Here is a 17,086-nt window from a genome sequence, read left to right on the forward strand (position 1 = left end):
CGATGTCAAGATCCTTTATGCGTTGAAACGATGTCCAGGGTTACAGTCCCTCCCTTCAGGCCAATCGATAGAACGGTTTCTGGTATCGATAACGGGCACTGGTGCTGATTACACCACACACACACGTCCCTCTACCGCTGTCCCAAGAATCGATTCTCATACAGAGCAGTCATGTCCGGAAACGAGTTCCGCATTGTGGTCAGCCCGGGGTCGACGGCACCTAGTTTAGACCTGATCTCCTTGATGGGGAGTAAACCCACCAACGATGCCAGCACAGATATTCGAAGTCGTTTTGATACCTTGATAAGTGGCGACACGTCCGTTGGTGACGCCTTCAGAGCATACAGCTTGGATGACACGGATATCCAAACGGCGCTGACCGATGCGAGGAGAAAGGCCGAGAAATATGCGAAACAGGCCATCGAAGCTCATCTGAAAAAGCAGACCGAGGCAGACGGGTCCGACGCCCCTTGACACATGATGGATCCGGTCGCTGACGACCCAGACCGGAGCTGGCGAACAGAATCAGACAACGTCTCGGTGACGAGTGGGCGACGGATTGTACGGTTAGCTGCTTGTCTCGCGACCAGATATACATGAATGACTGACATCACATGCATGAACACTCGTCCGCCTACCATCGAAGTCGCCAGCTGAGTCAGATGCCACAAGCCTGATGCCAAACTACATATACATTACTGAAATGTCTTCCCGTGCAGCCTGCTTGTTATCTCGCCATTTGCGCTTACCTCCCATTCCAGGAGCTGAGAACTGCTCGTCGTGCTCCTCTGTCCACCTGGACCCGGAGGCCTTTGCGTGCGATGTGAGACTCTTGCCGAGTGATGACGAAATGGCCGCTATAGAGGCATTGAAGTGGTCGCTTGGGATGGAAGATAGCGGAAGGGGTAAAAGTAAGGTGGTGACTGGGCTAGACAGGGGTAGAGGGCTAGAAGGGTGAGATGCCTTCATGTCAGCCTCTTCTCTTCAATAATAGCCTACGATGCTGGAGATACTGGCCGGTAGGCCAGTGACAAAGTTGGGCGGACTGAGACGCCTTGCACCGGATTTGTCGAGCTGAGGATCCGGTCCACGGATATGAAGGTAGCGGATTGGATGAAATTTATATGGCGATTCAGATTCGTCGGTGATGTATATGGATGGAAGATAGGCAGCGGCGATGATCCTGATATCAGCGAAGATAGCCCGTATGACATACCATTTATTGGCTTGTACGCCCAATAACGCGTTCGCTCCCTCCCAGACTGCCGGTTGAGCTTCATCGATTTCGTCGTCGAGCACGATGATGAGGTCCTGGGCGCATCGATAGCCGTGACCCATCACTTCGGAATCCATGAGCATTGTCAAACAAGGAGAAGATGCACCCGCTTTCCTGGCTATATACTTTCCCGCTTGTCCTGTGGATACAACGACAGTGTCAAAGCTGGACTCGGCATCTGCCCATTGAATCGAGAAAGACGGGACAGAGGCCGATGCTGTCTTCAGCCGCGAGGCGAGGTAAGAGCCCTGGCCCTCCTCATCAGATGAGTCGGATTCGAGGAGATATCTGGGCGGTGGAACTGTCAAAGGCGATAGAGGATCGTTCATGGTACAGGCTGGAGAAAGTAGAAACAGACATTTCGCGACTTGTAAGCGCGAAGATTCGGACATTCTTTTGATCAGATCCGACGGAATTACATGCATTTACAACTAGCTCGGTCTCATAATGATCCTTTTACGTCCATTGAGAGGGCTTGATCCTGGCATTTGACCACTGCGCTTCATAGCTGTCCGAAGGAACTTGTCTCTGGAGGAGGAGGAGGAGGAGGCCTTCGACGGGCGAGATGGCCCGACCATGGGAGGAAGTGAGGAGGTCTCTTCGTGACGTGGTGGAAGGAGTTGTACAATGGTGCCATTTCTACGGAATCAGCGGGATCCTCACTCGACCAAAGACCCACTCACTTTAAGCGCTTCGTGTCGTTCTGAGCACGCTTGTATTTTTGTTTCTTCCTTCCCGCTCGCTCTTCAGCCTCTCGACGAGCCATCGCTTCCTCCTTCTTTCGCTGTTTCTGCAGGGCCGCTTCGGTCTCAGCCTTCTCAGCAGCCGCCAGCACAGCAGTCGATAGAGGTTTGGGACCGAAGCCAGGAGTCATATCCCACATTGCCTCTTCATCGACAGCCTCAGCCGCTTGGGTAGCCTCCGTGGCTTTAGCCTTGCCCTTGGATTGAGATTTCGTCTTTGGCTGAGCGATCCCCGCCCGCCTGTCCGCAGCGGCCATCGCTTGATCCATCAATGCTCTCATCTTGATGTCGTTGGCGGAGAGAGGACCTTCATGAAGGGTCTCTGAGGAGTCCGAGTCGTCCGAGACATGTTCAGAGTCGTCTTCCGGCTCGTCTTCGTCTGAATCATCGGTATGGAAAGATCCTTCGTCCGAATCGGTGTGTAAAGACGCCTCCGAGTCTCCACTCCCTTCGTCCATCGCTCTCGCCATCCTAGCTTTTAGTCGTCTCGTCTCGGCATCATCATCATCACTGTCTCCAGTGTCGGTTTCGGGCTGTTGCATCGGCTGCTTGCCCTTCTTTTTCTGCGCCAATTTGATCGCTTGGATCTTTTGTAATCGAATACGGGCAGCTTGACGTTTCGCAAGATCGGCGCTGGTGGTCAGACGTGAGACGATGGACCATGCTTACTTTTCCTTCCTTTGACGAGCCTCATCTTCCGCTATCTTGCTCGCGCTGGTGCCTACAGCTTCAGGGGCGTCGTCCTCGTCCTCTGAATCCTCGACGTCCGGCTCAGCAGGTAGGTCCCTCTGTGGGACATCCTCAACCACATCATCGTCATCGTCTCCAAATGTAGTCTTCCTTCCTTTGGATGGCTGAACAGCCGAGGTGGAGGCTTGTGATCGTCTCGGCATGGATGCGGGTGCTTATGACTGGCAAAATGGGACGGACCTTCGTTGTAACAAACTTTTGAAACCTGGTGTACGTAAATGGCCGAGGTAAGCCACGTGGATTTGTGAACCTCCACTTTTCTCGGACATGTCATGACGCTTCGTTTCAATAGCGCCCGCGCACATATATAAATTGGACACTTGGCCCAAGAGTTCTCCAAACGATATCACAGATCAGTCCAACATGTCAGCTCCACCTCTTACATTCTACGTCGAACAGTTCACCAGTGTCCCCGTCCCACCAACAGGTGCTCTGCTGGAGGGGAAGAATGTCATCATCACAGGCGCCAACACGGGTGAGTGTGACCCGTGTGGACCTGGGTCTAACCCATAGGTCTCGGATTCGAGACTGCATTGGCATTTGCCAAGATGTCGCCTCGCAAGCTCATCATGACAGCGAGAAACATGAAGGCGGGAGCCGAGGCGCTCGACATGGTCCTCAAGGGAGCTCCCGGCGCCAAAGTTGACGTGTGGGAATTGGATTTGGCCAGCTATGCAAGCATCAAGTCGTTCGCGGCCAGAGTAGAGAAGGAATTGGGAACGGTCGACTTGCTTATGAATAATGCTGGGTGGGTCGGACGACCCACGCTGAGCTGACTTCAAGGGTGAATCTTGGCGCGGTGAAAGAGGCTCAAATGACAGAAGATGGCCACGAGTTAGGGTACGTGATCTGATGAGGCAACGCTGACATGAAAGGCTTCAAACGAATACTTTCGCTCCGATCCTCATCACACTTTCCCTTCTTGATTGTCTCCGCAAGTCGACATCCCCCAGAGTCGTTTTCACCACGTCCGAGGTGCACGCCTGGACGGATGGCAAGGGGATTGCAAAGACTGCTAAGGAGGGTAACGTGATCAAAGGTCTGGACGCTATTAGTCCGGTAGCCGGGTTCCCGCGCTACATGGAGACAAAGGTGGGGAGAATAAGTCTGCGATTGCGCTCACGGCCTAGCTCCTCCTTCAAATGTCGGTACGAAATTTGATTCAGGCGCTACCAGACATCACCATCATCGCGGTCAATCCTGGGCTCTGCAAGACTAGCTTTGGCAGGCATTTCGGTCGATCGTGGACCAGTCCATCTCACTGGGGCACTATGCTTTGGATGACAGTGATTGCGAGGACTGGCGAAGCCGGCGCCAGAAATCTGATCCACGCCGCCGTGGGTGATTTTGAATCTGTCGAGGTGGGTTACAGAGGTTTGAGACGGCGCTGATGTTCAGTACTTCACATGTGCCGAACCCGCAGCGTCCCCTTCGACATTTATGCCCAAGGCCACTGGACTGGCAGTCATCAAGCAGTACTGGGGAGAGCTTCTGGAGGAGATGGAAAAGGCTAGACCTGGATGTACAAAGAGTCTCCAGTCATTGTATCCATAGTGCCACATTCACGTGCATCGAAGTGACGTCGCGTTTACATCGTTTCATCAGTGTTCTACCTAGACCTCAAATATGGACTTGGTTCCTCGTGAGTAAAGCATGTTGAGCGGATCTGACGAAAGATATGTACTGGGAGAGGCAAGAGCCTGGGTCTCAATTGTGTGCTCAGCATTGCCTGTAGGTAGAGGTCGGGGTTGCCGCGCTGACGACAGCAATAATTTGTTGCAGCAATTCACTTATAGCGAGTTTGACCTCGCTGATATCGCCAAGAGGTGGGAACAGAGTCCGAGCGAGCACGGCTGATGGCAGGCTCGATGAGGCTGAACGCGCTCAGCTGCATGAGCCGCAGAGCAAATCCCATAACTTTGATGACACGGGGTACTTTTCCATCTCAGTCCTTGAACGAGCTCTTGAAGTGTGGGATTTGACCTTGGTAAGGTGGCGAGGGGAGGCAATGAGAGAATACCAAGAGCATCCTGAGTGAGTCAACACAAACGACTCTGAGCTTAGGTATCAGGGAACAAGTCGCTTTCATCCTCCACCTGTCATCGCATTGGATCCCGCTTCGTCGTTTCGGTTCAAACGATTCGTATAAACGATGGTACAATCTCAACTCGTTCCTGCCTCATCCAGAATGGATCTCACCGACATATCTCCGCATGGTCCTCTCTCAAGCGGAACAGGAAGGATATTCAGTCTTTTGCGTGAGGAAAGCGGCACCATCTGATGACGGATGGGGTGACGGAGGTCTCGCTTCTTTGCCGGAATGTCAGGCGGATGTCTTTGCGGTACAATTGGGTGAACCTCAAGGTCGCTCAGGAGGGACAGTCGCTCCGATCGGAAGAGGAGCACAGAGTGAGTCAAAAAATAAAAGAGAAGTCAAGCTCATAAAGCAGTGTCAGACCAACCCTCCGTGGACCCTTCTACCATCACCCCTCCGGATGAGCATGTCGATCCGTTTGATAGAGCGGGACCGTCCCAGAGACGCAGACGTCAGCCAGACCCCGTAGATCCGTTCGGAGATGCTGAGGAGGACACTGCGCCGGCTCAGCGTCGGCCTGCCCAGGTGTGGGAGGATGAGGAGTTGGATGAAGTTCACGACTTCACTCAACATCAGAGGGATTATGACGATGAGGATGCGGCGTTGCAAGCGGCGCTGAGAGCCAGTATGGAGGATATCCCGTCGGACTGGGTAGCACCAACCTTGCAACCAAAGACGGCTCCGAAAAAAGCAGAGATGATTCATAAGGAGCCAGTCTCTGCGCCACCCCAGGCGGAAGAAGAGCCCGAACCCGAGGGCGAGGATGAGACCAATGAGCTAGAGCCCGAGGAACTCTCCCCAGGTGAGCACAGAAACCGACTCTCCTGACCGTCAGATGAGATCCGCAGGAGAAGATTGGCCAAATTCGGAGCCTAGATGCATACATCATGTTGGTTTGATAGGGATCATCTCGTGCGCTTTAGAATCACTCGCAGCCATAGTGTTCCATAGCACGAATAAGATGAGAAGATGCTGTCGTCAGCATGTCTCAATCAGACAGCTCACCAAGCAAGCGGCGTACAAGATGAACAGGCTTCGAGCCCGCTTGTTCCCAATGATAGCTCGGGTCAGGGCGAACACGGCGCGTTCTAACGGGTTCAGCGCTTGTATCGCCCGTTGCGCCTCCTACAACGTCAGCGAGATACGGGTCAACACCCACCCTCCCCTTGAACGCCTCGAACGGGTTCATCGATTCTTCGTACTTATCCTTGTAGCGTCCGATCTCATCTTCACGCCTCATGACGCCGTTCAGCATGCCTGCACGACTCGGTCCAGCGGCAGGTGCATCGCGGTAGGACTGCATGTAGCGGACTTTTTCGTATAATTTGAGGTTGTCCGCTTGGAGGGATTTGACTTCGGCCCGGAGGTCAGAGATGGATTCGAATTGTTTTCGCAGTTCCTGAAGGTCAACCGAGTCCGGCGTGCGACTCACCTCCTCGAGTTCTGCATTGCGTTGTCTGAATCTATCACGCTGGCTTGTGACGATGGGGAGGATAGAGGTATCAGGAGCGGGTGAGGCGCCACGGTCCTGCGGGTTAGCGTGGTAGAACGGCGGCCCCCACCTTGCCAATGTCTAGACCCGCGAGGCCGGTCGTCGAGCGGTCTTCGCCCTTGTTGATACTCATCAGATCGTTTTCTAGTTTCTCGTTGAGACCCTTGACGCGGTCCAGCTCGGTTTGCAGGGAGGTCAGGTTTTCTTCCGACTTGGCATGCTCTGCGGAAAGCTCCTCCCAGGTCACCCGGAGGCGCGTCAATTCGTCCAGAACTCGGCGGTTCTTCGCGACAAGGAGGTTCTCCAAGGATCTCCCGAGCTCCTTGTTGGCCACATCGGCGTTCGGGTCGGGAAGTCCAACATCGTCATCGTCAAAGTCGGCGCCGCTGAATTCGACAAACTGGCGCGTCAGCCGAGATGGCTTGGGGTCTTCACCTTCATGATCTCTAATTCCCGTTTGATCTCGTCATAGTCGGCGAATTGCTTGACCTTGCTTCGAAGGGTCTCGATTTCAGAGGCCTAGAGTGAGCGGCGAACGATACGGTGCTCACCTGCGCGGCGAGGTCCTTTGCGGTCTGTTCGCTGCGTTTCTCCACATTCCGCTCTGCTTCTGCCTTTGCGTCCTGGGCTTGGTCCAACGCACGGAGCAGTTTGGAGGCCTCAGCTTCGAGCTCCTGGATCTGTGATTCGAGGGATTTCACCCTGACATGAGAAATGTCCTGAGACCTAACTTACCGTTCGGCATGAGCAGAGCCGCTTCTAACGCTTTCAATTTCGGAACGTAAAAGTTCCTGGCGTCAGCGGATCCAAGCGCTTGGGCTCACATTTCGCCTTTCCACAGTTGCCACCCGCTCGTTGGCACGAATCAAATCCGCCGCCACGAGGTCCATCTCGGCGAGTCTTGCAACCACGTCTTGCTCTGATCGTCAGCTGTGTTGAGAATTCCACTTGCCTTGTCTCTGGCTAGCGTCCATCAACTTGGCTTGGGTGTTCTCGTTGGACATATGCATGTCTCGGACTTGGTCTTTGGCCGTTTGGACTTGTCGCTGGAGATCTTTCTCCCTGCATGTCAGCGAAGAAGACTGTGTACTCACCTCTCTTCGTAGTTTCTCATCCGTTCGTCATACTCGGCGTTGAGTTCGTTTTCTTTCGACGCAACTCGTTCTTGGATCAAGTCGTCCATCTGACAGATACGTTAGACGAGCACGACGTGATCCTTCACCTTTTGCTCCAGATCCTCTGCCTTTTTTTCCGCCTTCTTCCTCTTCTCCTCCACTTGATCCTTCTGTGCGACCTGTTTCTTCAACTCGGCGTTCTCCTCGCGCAACCTGTTGGCTTCGGCTTGCATCATCCGAGCTTCAGCAACCTTTACGGTCTGATCTACCGCGGCATCGAGCAGAGGATATGGATCAGGGGCATCGGATAACAGCTTGTACACGTTGAGGAAAGAAGTTTCAGACATTTTGGCTCGGCGAGTGAGAGAATCGATCTCTGATTGGTATGCTTTGAGCAAGACCTTGATGGCATTGAACTTTTCGGCGTCATCAGGAAGTTTCTTGAACTCTGCAAGTCAGCGGGGGTCTAGCTTAGGGCTCACCTCTAGTCTGCTCGGCGAGCTTCTTTCGACCCATCATGTTGTCTTTCTGATTGTCCACCAATTCCAGAGCAGTGGTGTCGAGCGACTTTTGCAAGTCGGAAAGATTGATTTCTGGAGGGTCAGGAACAGTATCAGTAACGCCTCACCCTTCCATGTCGCCAACGCTGCTGAAAAGTTCTGTTCTGCCATGGTGTATGGTTGGTATGAGCAGCAAGGTGGGAAGGTCGGTCAATCCAAGAGCGAGGTCGACCTGGGCGGCGATCGCCGCGGGTGATGAATCTCGAGCCAGACGCGTTCGAACGCAAAAGTCATCTCTGTACACACCATGCCATGACGTCCGAGGTGGATTTGGAGATCGTTGAGGAGATCATTGAGAGGGCGCCGAGGGCTGCTACGTCGTTTCCATTTGTCTATCGGGCCTATGGGGAAGTTCTCGAGGAACAGTGAGTATCATGCGAGGTCCAGCTGAGAACCAGTGGTCTCGCTGCGTCAAGCGATACGGTCTACTACCAGTTCCTTCTCAAGCTAGGGGTGATTCGGGCATCGACTTGGGGGCAGAAGTGGGACATTTACAAGCAGCGATCTCGCTCAAAAGATATCAAGAACAAGCTACCGTGTTTGTCTTCCGCGAGCTCAGACCTGGACTATGGATTTGACGGAGCGTCAGAGTATTCTCGGACGCCATCTTTGGACTATGATGCGATCACATTGACCCCGGTCAGGACCTCGACTCCCGTACTGAAGAGTCCCCCGCCTTACTCTGTGTCCGATCTCAGCTCAAGCATTGTCCCCGATGATAGTCTGTCTCAAAGGGATGAAAAGTGGGACACGGAGGATGAGAACAAGGCAGATGCATTCTACAGAGTTGGACTGCTGGGACGGTGCTGGGATGTGTGGTGCCAGGCTCATCGATGGGTCGAGGTGGGTTGAGAGGGAGTGCCCGGCTGAGCATCAGGAAACGACTGAGCAGGTTGAAAGCGTAAGGAGGAAGGTGCTGCTGAGGCAAGCTCTGCAGCGATGGCACCAGGCATACGAGAGGACGCTGAATATGGCGTCGACGGCGGATAGGCATAGACAACTGGCACAGGAGGCGACGGTAATCAAGATATGGATGGCCAGAGCAAGGCTGAGCTCGCTGGAGAGACGTGCGGAGCGATACGAGGCGCAGAGAGCGAGGCTTGGGCTTACTGCTGTACTGGACCGATGGCGCTCATGCGTGAAGTCAAGGCAGACGCGGAGGTGGGAACGGGAGATGGGCGAGCGGGAGGAGCACTTTGTCGCGGAGAGGGAGCAAAGAGTGATCAGAGCAGCTTTTGAGGTGAGCTGGTGCCCGGTCAGGCTGACGAAAGCGATGGCACGGTCGGGCAAGGGAACGGGTCGATGGGCGGCTTGCGGATACCTTCTCGAAGAGACGGGCAATGGCTCTGTTCGAGACGTGGCTCAAGAGGACAGTGTTAGAGCGTCGATTGAAGCAGAGGATGGATGATCGAGATGAAGAAATGCTGGCGTCCACATTCACTCTTTGGCGCCAAGGAGCGGTCGTGGTAGGCATGGCGCGGCGCGTGGGACAAAGGCGGGACGGCATGGTCGTCAGGCGATGCTGGGATCAATGGCGGTTGCAAACGTGAGTGTAAGGTAAGAGCCTGCTAAGCTGTAGGATGAGTAAAAGTCACGACTCTCGGCGAATCCTACGAATGGGGTTGAGGGTGATGAAGGCGAGGAAGGCCAAGCGAGAGGTTGGTGTAAACAAGGCTTAGCTGACGCTTAGGAACTGGAGGCAGCGGCGAAGAGATTCAGGAATCGAAGCCTGCTGCAATGTGCAATGTCCAAGTGGATCCAACAGGAGCGCTGTGGGCTGTATCGTCGAGTTCGCGATGTCAGGGCGGCAGAGCGAGTCATGAAGAATTGGAATGAGAGGTTGGCCACGGTCAGGAGGAACGAGGGTGAGTAATAAAGATGACCTGGCTCATAGAAGATGTCGCGATTGGCCATCACGATGGATCCATCCGAGCGCATCTCGCTCGGTGCTTCACTGCCTGGCGTGTTAAGGCTCAGACCAGGCGGGGGGCTGTCCAGAGAGCTATCCAGATGCATGACTCGGCCGTCAAGTTGCGGGCTTTCGGCCAGTGGAGAAGCGCAAGTCAGATCGTCCTGGTCAATTCCCGTCGAGCGGACAAGGCAGCTGCCTACTTCCGTCAGCGCGAGGTCTTGGCAGTGTGGCGGGGAGTGCTGGAAAAGAGACGCTTGGCAAAGGCCGCGGAATTGGCCAGGTCGAGAGTGCTCAAAGACTGCTTTAGAGGTGAGCGTGACGAAGACTACGCTGACGGCAGTATGGCGGGATGCGACGGAGCGTCAGCGGAGGCTTCAAGGCCAGCTCGAGGAATTTGAGCAAGAACAATCAAAGGTGAGCGAGGACAACAGCGTTGCTGACGGCAGGTCATCATGAAGCGCACTTTAAATCACTGGGCAGGTCGCGTAGTGGGCATCAAATCCAAAGAGCGAGAGGCGGTAGCCCAGGGGCGCAGAAAGCTCAAGCGGTGAGGCATAGCTCAAACGTGGCTGACGGAAGCGACACCATGGCACGGTGGAAGGCAGCGTTGGCTCGGGTAAGGAGTCGAAAAATACTCCTCGCAAGCGCACTGGAGGTCAGGGATGAGGGTGAGCCCGGATGTGAACGAGCTGACTGTAGATCTTGCGAGGAGGGTGATACGACTGTGGTCTGAGCAAGCCGTCAGGGCGAGGGATCTGCGCACAAGGGCAGAGCGCTCGGCCCTTGAGCAAAGCGACAGGATAATCATGAACGCTTTTGCGACCTGGCGGGGGAGACTCAAGGAGCGCCGCTTGGAGCCGATGGCTCGGCGCGTGGAGGAGATTGTGGAGGATGGGCTGATGTTTGCGGTGTGGGATCGATGGGTCGTCAAGTCGACGGTGGGTCGCCACTGCAACCTCGCTGACCGCAGAACCTGCCTCTCATCGCATTCACCAAGCGACGGGTACTGAAAGCGGCGATAAGCAAATGGCGGCAGGCGCTGGAGACGAGACAGATGGAGAAGAGTGTGATGGTGCCACAGGAGCAGAGGCTGCTGAGTGGGTCGACACGGGTTCAGTACTGACGTCAGGCGAGGTGCTCGGGATATGGAAGGAGAAGACGGCCTCGAGGGCTGCATCCAGGTAGGTAGTATTCAAGGCCGCGCTGATCTTAGGCGCCGACGCATGCGCGGGAGTGATCTGGCTCGGCAGCTAAGAGGTACACTTGATCATGCAAGGAGGTGATCCTTTGTCACAACATCGTAATGTCCAGGTCTATACAACAGAGTCAGGGGGTCCTCAGTCTCTGGCCCGAATGACACCCAATTGATGTCTTGGACCTCGCTTCGGTCGAGGTAGGCGATGCGGACGCCCATGTGGAGGGCTTCGGAGAGCGCCATGATTTGAGCGTGGTCTGCTTCTTTCCCACACGGTTCGACCTCTTGGCGGCAGAAATCGTCCGTGGTCAGCGGGAGAAAAGTCGTTGGCGAGAGAAGAAAGGGGGAGAAGACGTCTTCGTGCGTGCGAATGTAGGCAGAGGTGACCAGGCGGAGGGCAACGACGATACAGTTGCTGCGCTCGGCGTCTTGTAGCTGTTGAATGAGGGTCCATTCGGTCGGCGTGTCGGCATCAAAGCCGCGGAGGAGGACGAGCAGGGGTTCGAGGAATTCCTCGTACTGGATTCAGCCGGGAACGGCGAGGCACGCACTCACGAGATCTGGGTCAAATCCGACCTGCTGCATGGCAGGGAGAGCGCGTTGAACAGCGTCGAAGGCGAGGTTGGCCTGGAGCTGAGGCTCGGATGAATGGAGTATGCGGAGAAAGTACGCAATGGTGAAGGCTGATGAAGGTCAGTGGGTGCTATCCGTATTTACTTGCATCGGTAGAAGCAGTCGCCATCTCCTCGGGCCCTCCACACCTGATCCCATCCGTTGGCTTGTAGCCAGTCAATCTTCTTGAGGACGGTGGATGAGCCGTTCTTGTACTCGTCGCGAATGACGCTGAGCGGCACGGGTGCGCTGATGAGGGGCTGGAGTGAGCGTTGTTCAGACATGGTATCTCACCCGCGACGTGACGTCCTCCTGTCCCATGGATTCAGTTAGACGCATGATCTCTTGATCCGTCAGAGTCGTCATATCCGTGTGCTCGTCAATGACCCTCGCGGGATCGGCGTCGCCGCCATCATGGTCGGACATGGTAGAGTGTAGTCATGTGTAGAAAAAAACAATGGTTTGAATTTTGACATATCATGGAGACCTTGATCACGGTACCGGTGCACTTGAGGGAGAAGATTGACAGGGCGGCGGATGGGTTGCCCGAAGTGCTGAGAGAGGAGCTCAGAGGGGAGGTTGTGCCTGAGGATGCGCTGCTGAGGCTGTCCAAGTGGGCTAGGGAACATATGTCGAGTGAGGACCCCCGGAAGGACCGTGCTGATGGCAGCAGACTCCGAGGATTATTCTCTTGTCAGCCTCTTCGCAGGGACCGAGGTGTTTGTAACGCCTGAGCGGGCTGCGTTTCTCAAATCGGCTCAGCAGTCAGGCAAGGTGGGTCCCACTAGTTGACGTTGCTGACATCAGGCGGACGCTTTCCTGCCGTCTTATTTGAGCCCGAGGGAATCGCTCTCGGGGGGTTACAAGGCCCTGTCAAAACAGATTACCACGGCGTTGAACGTGCTGTTCTCTGTGGTTGGAGCAGGTGTCGCTGTGTACATGGCCGCGATCACGGGAGCAGGGTACAAGCGGGAGACGGGCGTCTTGCTGGGCGTCTTCGCAGCGGTCGTGGTGGCAATCACCGAGGGTGCTCTACTGTGGATCTTTGCGTACAAGGTTAAGGTGGTGCAGAGGAAGGAAGTCGAAATGTGGAAGGGGAGTGCGAGTGAGGGCGTGAAGAAGACACTCGATAATGGACCCGAGACTAGTATAAATACGCCCCGACCTGTTCGACTGCGACGTCGACCCATCCAACCCAACCTATGATAATTCATGGATACAAGTTCTATCTGATCACAATGTTGACACAGGGTTCACCACTATCTCTCACATCGTCAAGCATTCCCTCGACATCGGCATCACATTTGATCGTCACTTCGTCACCGTCTAGATCAATCCATTTGATCAAAAAGTGGTCAGATATGCCCCGGCACATGCGGATTTTCTTGTGCACCTTGGCGTAGAAATCGGAGAAAGGGAGTGATAGGGGGACGGAGACGTGGTAGGTGTCCTATGAGTGAGCGAGTCGAGCGCAGCGGGTCGAGGAGAGGCGGAGCGATGAGACAGCATCCGAGCAAGTAGAGCCAGTCAAGCACATAGAGAGGAAGGGGACATACCGTCAGCGCATACAATGTAGAATTTCCACGGCCGCAGACTCACCGCACCACACTTCACTCGCACCAAGATGGACCCCATCCCATACGGAGTCACTGGGCTATGACTACTCTCGCTCGTCTCTGTCGATTGACTATCCCCTGACGACCGCTTATCGCTCTGCCGCCCAACGAGGGTGGACGAGGATGATGCAGGGTCCTGCCAACTAGGGACTGGCGGAAGGTCCGTGTTAAGAGGGTGTATGTGCGGTTGTGAGGCGGACCGAGATCGCATGGCGTCGCGAGGCATACCGCGCGAGGGAGCATAGCGCATGTCGACCTCATTCCGCGAGCTTTGGCGGGTGGGTCGGGGCATGACGTCGGACGAAGTGGACATAAGTCGAGGCATTGGCGGTTGAGCGCGCCATTGACTGACGTTAGGGCCGAATTGGTCTTCGGTGAGAGCTCTCGCGCGAGGCTCAGGGAAGGATCCGCGGGAGATGGAGTGAGATTGGACCCGACGACCGTCATGTCCGGTTTCTGAGGCTGGCGTGCGGGGCTCGAATTGGGACTGTTGACTCAGACGCATGCTATGTGAGCGGATCTCCTCTTGTCGCTTGCGTTCGATGTTGGCAAGCTCCATGACTTTATCTGCCCATTTTTTGAGCTGATCGTCGCTCTTGCCTGTCATGACGAACATGTCTTCGACCTCGTCGTGCCAGCCGTTGGGATCGCGATGAGGTACAGTCCAGGCAATGGTTAGGCGAGAATCCTCCAAGGTGGCACGGTTGATGTTGGAGACAAATATCCGGCCTTTGAGGGCGAGTTTGCGCACGGGAATGCTAACTTTGCTGGCTGTCTTGTCTTTGCGCAGCATGCTCGAGTTTTTGGTTGACTTTTTGCGCTCAGGGATGATCTCTTTGCAGCAGAGGAGCATCTTGTCGAAGAGGAAGACGTGGTATTCGCGGGGCGAGTCGGCCTTGGTGACGGTAAAGTGGTCGTCGAGCCAGAGATCGCCGAATTTATCCAATTCGTGCCCTTTCCAATCTTCCACGCGGTCAAGAAGCTCACGGACAGTGGCTTGTTTGGCCTTGTAGTCGGTGACTTCATTGATGGACGCGGCGATTCGGCGCACGGCCGCCGCGCCTTCTTCGAGTTCGAAGCGGTAGGCGTAGTCGTGTTTCTTCGTAGCATGGAGGACGGCCTGGGGTCAGCGGGGAACTATGGAGGAGCTCACGTCGAGGAGGAGGCCATATTTGGTTATACGTTGGATGGGTTTGATCATGAAGGCTTGAAGTTCGGTTTCGGGGTGGAGACAGGGGCGTTGGGACGAGGGGAGGTCTTGGCCACGCTGCGGGGTATCAGCGGGGCGCGAGGCGCGGTGCGCGATCGTCCGGTGTTTGCGGCCATGCGGTCACAGAAGACGAAGACCGTGCTGCAACGCCTCACTCGCCGCGCTCATGGACTCACCAGCAAATTTGGCATCTGCTCATTGACAATCGATATCGCGTCGAGATAGTTGGCGCAATACGGCCCATAGCAGTCAAACTCTGATTCGCTCGACACGAATGGTCTGCCCCAGCGCCCTTCGGCCCACGTCCTGCCCTCTTGAATCGGTTCATATTCAGTCTCCAGTTTGATCAGGAATTTGCGCTGATCATCAGCTACATCACTTCTGCGACTCACATGAAAGTCGAGGATCTTGGAGAGATTGGAGAAGATTGCGTGATTCGCGTCTGTGGAGATAATCTGCCTCGCGACACATTCTGTCGAGTACCGAACGAGGATCTCCAGCTCCTGTACGTAGCTCTTTTCTGATGCAACAAGTTCTTCAACTGATTTGAATGCGTTAGAATCGGCAGACGATTTGGACAAGCCTCGGGACATCGCCTCGCCACCTCCAATATGGACGCCGCCGTTCATCGTCGCCGCCATGGTCTCTATCGCGCTCATGCCGGAGCCACTGCCACCCATGGAGAAGGGCAGGTCGTAACGGGAGATGTGTGGGGTATACGGAGTGGCGGGAGACAGCGGCGACATGGCGGATTGTGGGAGACGATCGAGCATCGCCTCAACGGTGTGAAGGACTTTCATCAGGCCAGTGGAGTCGTAGGCTTCGATCTCGTCACCAGAACTCTTTCCCCAAAGCTCATGGAGCGCCCATATCTCGCCGAAACCGTCTTGCCGCTTGTTCATGGCCATGCAAAACATGGCAATGTATTTCTGACATTGCTTTGCGTTTTCATGCCGTTTGGCCCAATTTCGAATACCCTCGGGGCATTGCATGAAGTCGGGAAAGGCGTATGGGATGGGTTGGGCGTCGGGAAATGTAGGGATGAGGAGGTTGTACAGATGACACAGGGGGGAACCGAGACGGAAGAGGTGGACCATGTGGGAGACGACATCAAGGTGCTCCGCGGATGATGGCTGGTCTGAGCTTTTAGCGAGGAATCATGGATAGCTTACCTAGGAATGGGGAGAAGTCTTCAACACAGCGTAGGCGTTTGCGGAGATGAGAACATGTTTGGTACAGTGATTTGGTGGAGGACAGAGCGGCGGTCTTGAGTGCGAGAGCGTTTTGACTAAGCGTGAGCGGGGAACATGGCGTAAACTCACGGGTTGGATGGCATCTGGATGGACTGAATGTCGAGCGGTGTCAGCGGCGTGTCGCCGCGTTGTGACATGGAGCCGACTCGCTTGCGCGAGATGGATCCCGTAGACATGTTAGATCGATGGTAGATTTGAGTTGTGGACATGCTATGGGAGGTGAGCAGACACAAAGGGGGTAAAGGGGGGTCCTTACTTGGATGAGGCGTCTTGGAAAAGTACGGGTCCATGCGTCGAAGGTCGTTCTGTCTTCACTGTCGTCGTCGTTGCCACCACCTTCGCAGACGTCCCTGACGCCGTCCTCGTGATCCAATCCACAAGCCAGAAAACAGGTCAAGGTTGAAATGTGACTTTGAAAGCCAAGACGCGTAGAGGCTTTTATTAAAACGGAAAATAAAGTCTTCCCGCACAACACGCGGTAGCAAAGTATGAACGATGAGGAGCAGGGTTGAAGTGATGATGAAAGCTGAAGACGAGATGGACGAATGAATTTTAGGTATGGAGATGCATGCTGTGGAACATTGTGTACATGTATGGGACGCGTCAATCAAGAGTGGACAGAACCTCTAGGACCGCGACGAGCTGCACGACTAAGATAGGCTACACTCCTTTTCGGCTGCTACCTTGCTGCTCCTCGCTGCTCCTCGCTGCAACCTCTTCTCTTCTCTCATGGCCGTCGCTCAAGTCGTCGACGACGACGAGGAGAGGTCCCGTCGCCATTGTCTGATGGGAACAATACGAACAGCAAGGCCTAGAATTCAAGGGGCTAAAGGGGAGAGGTCGAAAGTGGCGGGTGGCGCCGGGCGCGAGTGTGGCGGTTTGGACATGACGTGGGAGTGGCGGTGTGACTGTGGGGAGCCAGGACATCCTCATGTAATCTCTTGCGACAGTGGAGCACTCAACACAGCGAACAGCGAGATGACTGTTACAGATATGGATAGGACCAGGCTAGTAGGACATATCTAGCGCCATTCGTCCGGAGTGTTCGACTTCTGGCATCAAGGTATTGTTCAACTGTGCAGGTAGATGAGGTATCCGATGAGAACAATAATGAACAAACGTCTGGCTGGATTGCAGATTCTTCTCATCATCAATCTAGCCTTTCCACGACGCTGATGATAAACGTAGCATCTCGTCAGCCTATTGTAACTCCTATCGCCTCTACAGGCCAGCTGAGGGAGTCTCTTCATTTTACGG

The 17,086-nt window shown here is 54.9% G+C and overlaps 9 protein-coding genes across 9 annotated transcripts; 4 read left to right on the plus strand and 5 right to left on the minus strand.

Moving 5' to 3' along the window:
• Positions 1-602: 602 nt before the first annotated feature.
• BD324DRAFT_611632 (hypothetical protein) lies at positions 603-1,630 on the minus strand. The gene is made up of 3 exons (XM_022014291.1): positions 1,217-1,630; positions 1,000-1,183; positions 603-963 (listed from the first exon to the last, which is right to left on the minus strand). The coding sequence occupies exons 1-3, from the start codon at positions 1,603-1,605 to the stop codon at positions 685-687; spliced, it is 852 nt and encodes a 283-aa protein (XP_021874327.1). The 5' UTR covers positions 1,606-1,630; the 3' UTR covers positions 603-684.
• Positions 1,631-1,683: 53 nt separating this feature from the next.
• BD324DRAFT_611634 (hypothetical protein) lies at positions 1,684-2,945 on the minus strand. Its single transcript, XM_022014292.1, has 3 exons — positions 2,689-2,945; positions 1,960-2,652; positions 1,684-1,915 (listed from the first exon to the last, which is right to left on the minus strand). Exons 1-3 carry the CDS (start codon positions 2,910-2,912, stop codon positions 1,708-1,710), a joined length of 1,125 nt encoding a protein of 374 aa, XP_021874328.1. The 5' UTR covers positions 2,913-2,945; the 3' UTR covers positions 1,684-1,707.
• A 187-nt stretch (positions 2,946-3,132) lies between these two features.
• BD324DRAFT_606505 (hypothetical protein) lies at positions 3,133-4,323 on the plus strand (the record flags this gene model as incomplete). The annotated part of the gene is made up of 6 exons (XM_022014019.1): positions 3,133-3,244; positions 3,283-3,517; positions 3,553-3,609; positions 3,645-3,861; positions 3,900-4,130; positions 4,168-4,323. 6 exons carry the CDS (start codon positions 3,133-3,135, stop codon positions 4,321-4,323), a joined length of 1,008 nt encoding a protein of 335 aa, XP_021874329.1.
• Positions 4,324-4,360: 37 nt separating this feature from the next.
• BD324DRAFT_13012 (Josephin-domain-containing protein) lies at positions 4,361-5,772 on the plus strand. Its single transcript, XM_022011982.1, has 6 exons — positions 4,361-4,411; positions 4,446-4,500; positions 4,536-4,595; positions 4,633-4,803; positions 4,841-5,178; positions 5,220-5,772. Exons 1-6 carry the CDS (start codon positions 4,396-4,398, stop codon positions 5,690-5,692), a joined length of 1,113 nt encoding a protein of 370 aa, XP_021874330.1. The 5' UTR covers positions 4,361-4,395; the 3' UTR covers positions 5,693-5,772.
• Positions 5,750-8,324, minus strand: BD324DRAFT_640556 (CASP C terminal-domain-containing protein; the record flags this gene model as incomplete). Its single annotated transcript, XM_022017356.1, has 13 exons — positions 5,750-5,836; positions 5,870-5,989; positions 6,024-6,263; positions 6,297-6,392; positions 6,427-6,756; positions 6,792-6,875; positions 6,908-7,058; positions 7,092-7,147; positions 7,181-7,275; positions 7,309-7,465; positions 7,564-7,919; positions 7,954-8,094; positions 8,276-8,324. 13 exons carry the CDS (start codon positions 8,322-8,324, stop codon positions 5,750-5,752), a joined length of 1,962 nt encoding a protein of 653 aa, XP_021874331.1.
• A 963-nt stretch (positions 8,325-9,287) lies between these two features.
• Positions 9,288-11,189, plus strand: BD324DRAFT_13475 (Sfi1 spindle body). Its single transcript, XM_022012002.1, has 10 exons — positions 9,288-9,577; positions 9,611-9,689; positions 9,722-9,896; positions 9,929-10,252; positions 10,284-10,357; positions 10,390-10,490; positions 10,523-10,611; positions 10,643-10,881; positions 10,914-11,124; positions 11,157-11,189. The coding sequence occupies exons 1-9, from the start codon at positions 9,372-9,374 to the stop codon at positions 11,064-11,066; spliced, it is 1,440 nt and encodes a 479-aa protein (XP_021874332.1). The 5' UTR covers positions 9,288-9,371; the 3' UTR covers positions 11,067-11,124; positions 11,157-11,189.
• Positions 11,155-12,578, minus strand: BD324DRAFT_611690 (peptidase C65 Otubain-domain-containing protein). Its single transcript, XM_022014293.1, has 5 exons — positions 12,559-12,578; positions 12,045-12,525; positions 11,860-12,010; positions 11,694-11,821; positions 11,155-11,657 (listed from the first exon to the last, which is right to left on the minus strand). Exons 2-5 carry the CDS (start codon positions 12,174-12,176, stop codon positions 11,211-11,213), a joined length of 858 nt encoding a protein of 285 aa, XP_021874333.1. The 5' UTR covers positions 12,177-12,525; positions 12,559-12,578; the 3' UTR covers positions 11,155-11,210.
• On the plus strand, positions 11,970-13,117 carry BD324DRAFT_13348 (hypothetical protein). Its single transcript, XM_022011996.1, has 4 exons — positions 11,970-12,015; positions 12,080-12,386; positions 12,424-12,524; positions 12,558-13,117. Exons 2-4 carry the CDS (start codon positions 12,230-12,232, stop codon positions 12,954-12,956), a joined length of 657 nt encoding a protein of 218 aa, XP_021874334.1. The 5' UTR covers positions 11,970-12,015; positions 12,080-12,229; the 3' UTR covers positions 12,957-13,117.
• On the minus strand, positions 12,555-16,372 carry BD324DRAFT_13354 (hypothetical protein). Its single transcript, XM_022011997.1, has 8 exons — positions 16,086-16,372; positions 15,899-16,039; positions 15,749-15,864; positions 14,969-15,714; positions 14,753-14,935; positions 14,520-14,633; positions 13,350-14,486; positions 12,555-13,200 (listed from the first exon to the last, which is right to left on the minus strand). The coding sequence occupies exons 2-8, from the start codon at positions 16,036-16,038 to the stop codon at positions 12,976-12,978; spliced, it is 2,661 nt and encodes an 886-aa protein (XP_021874335.1). The 5' UTR covers position 16,039; positions 16,086-16,372; the 3' UTR covers positions 12,555-12,975.
• Positions 16,373-17,086: the final 714 nt, after the last annotated feature.

This window comes from Kockovaella imperatae, assembly GCF_002102565.1.
Source record: "Kockovaella imperatae strain NRRL Y-17943 chromosome Unknown BD324scaffold_1, whole genome shotgun sequence".
Classification (NCBI taxonomy): domain Eukaryota; kingdom Fungi; phylum Basidiomycota; class Tremellomycetes; order Tremellales; family Cuniculitremaceae; genus Kockovaella; species Kockovaella imperatae.

What these genes read in the sequence shown, in the direction of transcription:
- BD324DRAFT_611632 (XM_022014291.1), bottom strand. Translation starts at nt 1,605, where the DNA reads ATGAACGATCCTCTATCGCCTTTGACAGTTCCACCGCCCAGATATCTC. An exon ending in GGCGTACAAGCCAATAAATG is followed by an intron (nt 1,184 to 1,216) that starts GTATGTCATACG and finishes CGCTGATATCAG; the next exon opens with GATCATCGCCGCTGCCTATC. An exon ending in CGGCCAGTATCTCCAGCATC is followed by an intron (nt 964 to 999) that starts GTAGGCTATTAT and finishes GCTGACATGAAG; the next exon opens with GCATCTCACCCTTCTAGCCC.
- BD324DRAFT_611634 (XM_022014292.1), bottom strand. Translation starts at nt 2,912, where the DNA reads ATGCCGAGACGATCACAAGCCTCCACCTCGGCTGTTCAGCCATCCAAA. An exon ending in GCTCGTCAAAGGAAGGAAAA is followed by an intron (nt 2,653 to 2,688) that starts GTAAGCATGGTC and finishes TCTGACCACCAG; the next exon opens with CGCCGATCTTGCGAAACGTC. An exon ending in AACGACACGAAGCGCTTAAA is followed by an intron (nt 1,916 to 1,959) that starts GTGAGTGGGTCT and finishes CTGATTCCGTAG; the next exon opens with AAATGGCACCATTGTACAAC.
- BD324DRAFT_13012 (XM_022011982.1), top strand. An exon ending in CTCGCTGATATCGCCAAGAG is followed by an intron (nt 4,596 to 4,632) that starts GTGGGAACAGAG and finishes GGCTGATGGCAG; the next exon opens with GCTCGATGAGGCTGAACGCG. An exon ending in GAATACCAAGAGCATCCTGA is followed by an intron (nt 4,804 to 4,840) that starts GTGAGTCAACAC and finishes CTTAGGTATCAG; the next exon opens with GGAACAAGTCGCTTTCATCC.
- BD324DRAFT_13475 (XM_022012002.1), top strand. Translation starts at nt 9,372, where the DNA reads ATGGCTCTGTTCGAGACGTGGCTCAAGAGGACAGTGTTAGAGCGTCGA. An exon ending in CACGGTCAGGAGGAACGAGG is followed by an intron (nt 9,897 to 9,928) that starts GTGAGTAATAAA and finishes GGCTCATAGAAG; the next exon opens with ATGTCGCGATTGGCCATCAC. An exon ending in GATGGGTCGTCAAGTCGACG is followed by an intron (nt 10,882 to 10,913) that starts GTGGGTCGCCAC and finishes CGCTGACCGCAG; the next exon opens with AACCTGCCTCTCATCGCATT.
- BD324DRAFT_611690 (XM_022014293.1), bottom strand. Translation starts at nt 12,176, where the DNA reads ATGTCCGACCATGATGGCGGCGACGCCGATCCCGCGAGGGTCATTGAC. An exon ending in TGGCGACTGCTTCTACCGAT is followed by an intron (nt 11,822 to 11,859) that starts GCAAGTAAATAC and finishes GACCTTCATCAG; the next exon opens with CCTTCACCATTGCGTACTTT. An exon ending in TCGGATTTGACCCAGATCTC is followed by an intron (nt 11,658 to 11,693) that starts GTGAGTGCGTGC and finishes GGCTGAATCCAG; the next exon opens with TACGAGGAATTCCTCGAACC.
- BD324DRAFT_13348 (XM_022011996.1), top strand. Translation starts at nt 12,230, where the DNA reads ATGGAGACCTTGATCACGGTACCGGTGCACTTGAGGGAGAAGATTGAC. An exon ending in GGCTAGGGAACATATGTCGA is followed by an intron (nt 12,387 to 12,423) that starts GTGAGGACCCCC and finishes TGATGGCAGCAG; the next exon opens with ACTCCGAGGATTATTCTCTT. An exon ending in CGGCTCAGCAGTCAGGCAAG is followed by an intron (nt 12,525 to 12,557) that starts GTGGGTCCCACT and finishes TGCTGACATCAG; the next exon opens with GCGGACGCTTTCCTGCCGTC.
- BD324DRAFT_13354 (XM_022011997.1), bottom strand. Translation starts at nt 16,038, where the DNA reads ATGTCCACAACTCAAATCTACCATCGATCTAACATGTCTACGGGATCC. An exon ending in AGACTTCTCCCCATTCCTAG is followed by an intron (nt 15,715 to 15,748) that starts GTAAGCTATCCA and finishes CTAAAAGCTCAG; the next exon opens with ACCAGCCATCATCCGCGGAG. An exon ending in AATATGGCCTCCTCCTCGAC is followed by an intron (nt 14,487 to 14,519) that starts GTGAGCTCCTCC and finishes CGCTGACCCCAG; the next exon opens with GCCGTCCTCCATGCTACGAA.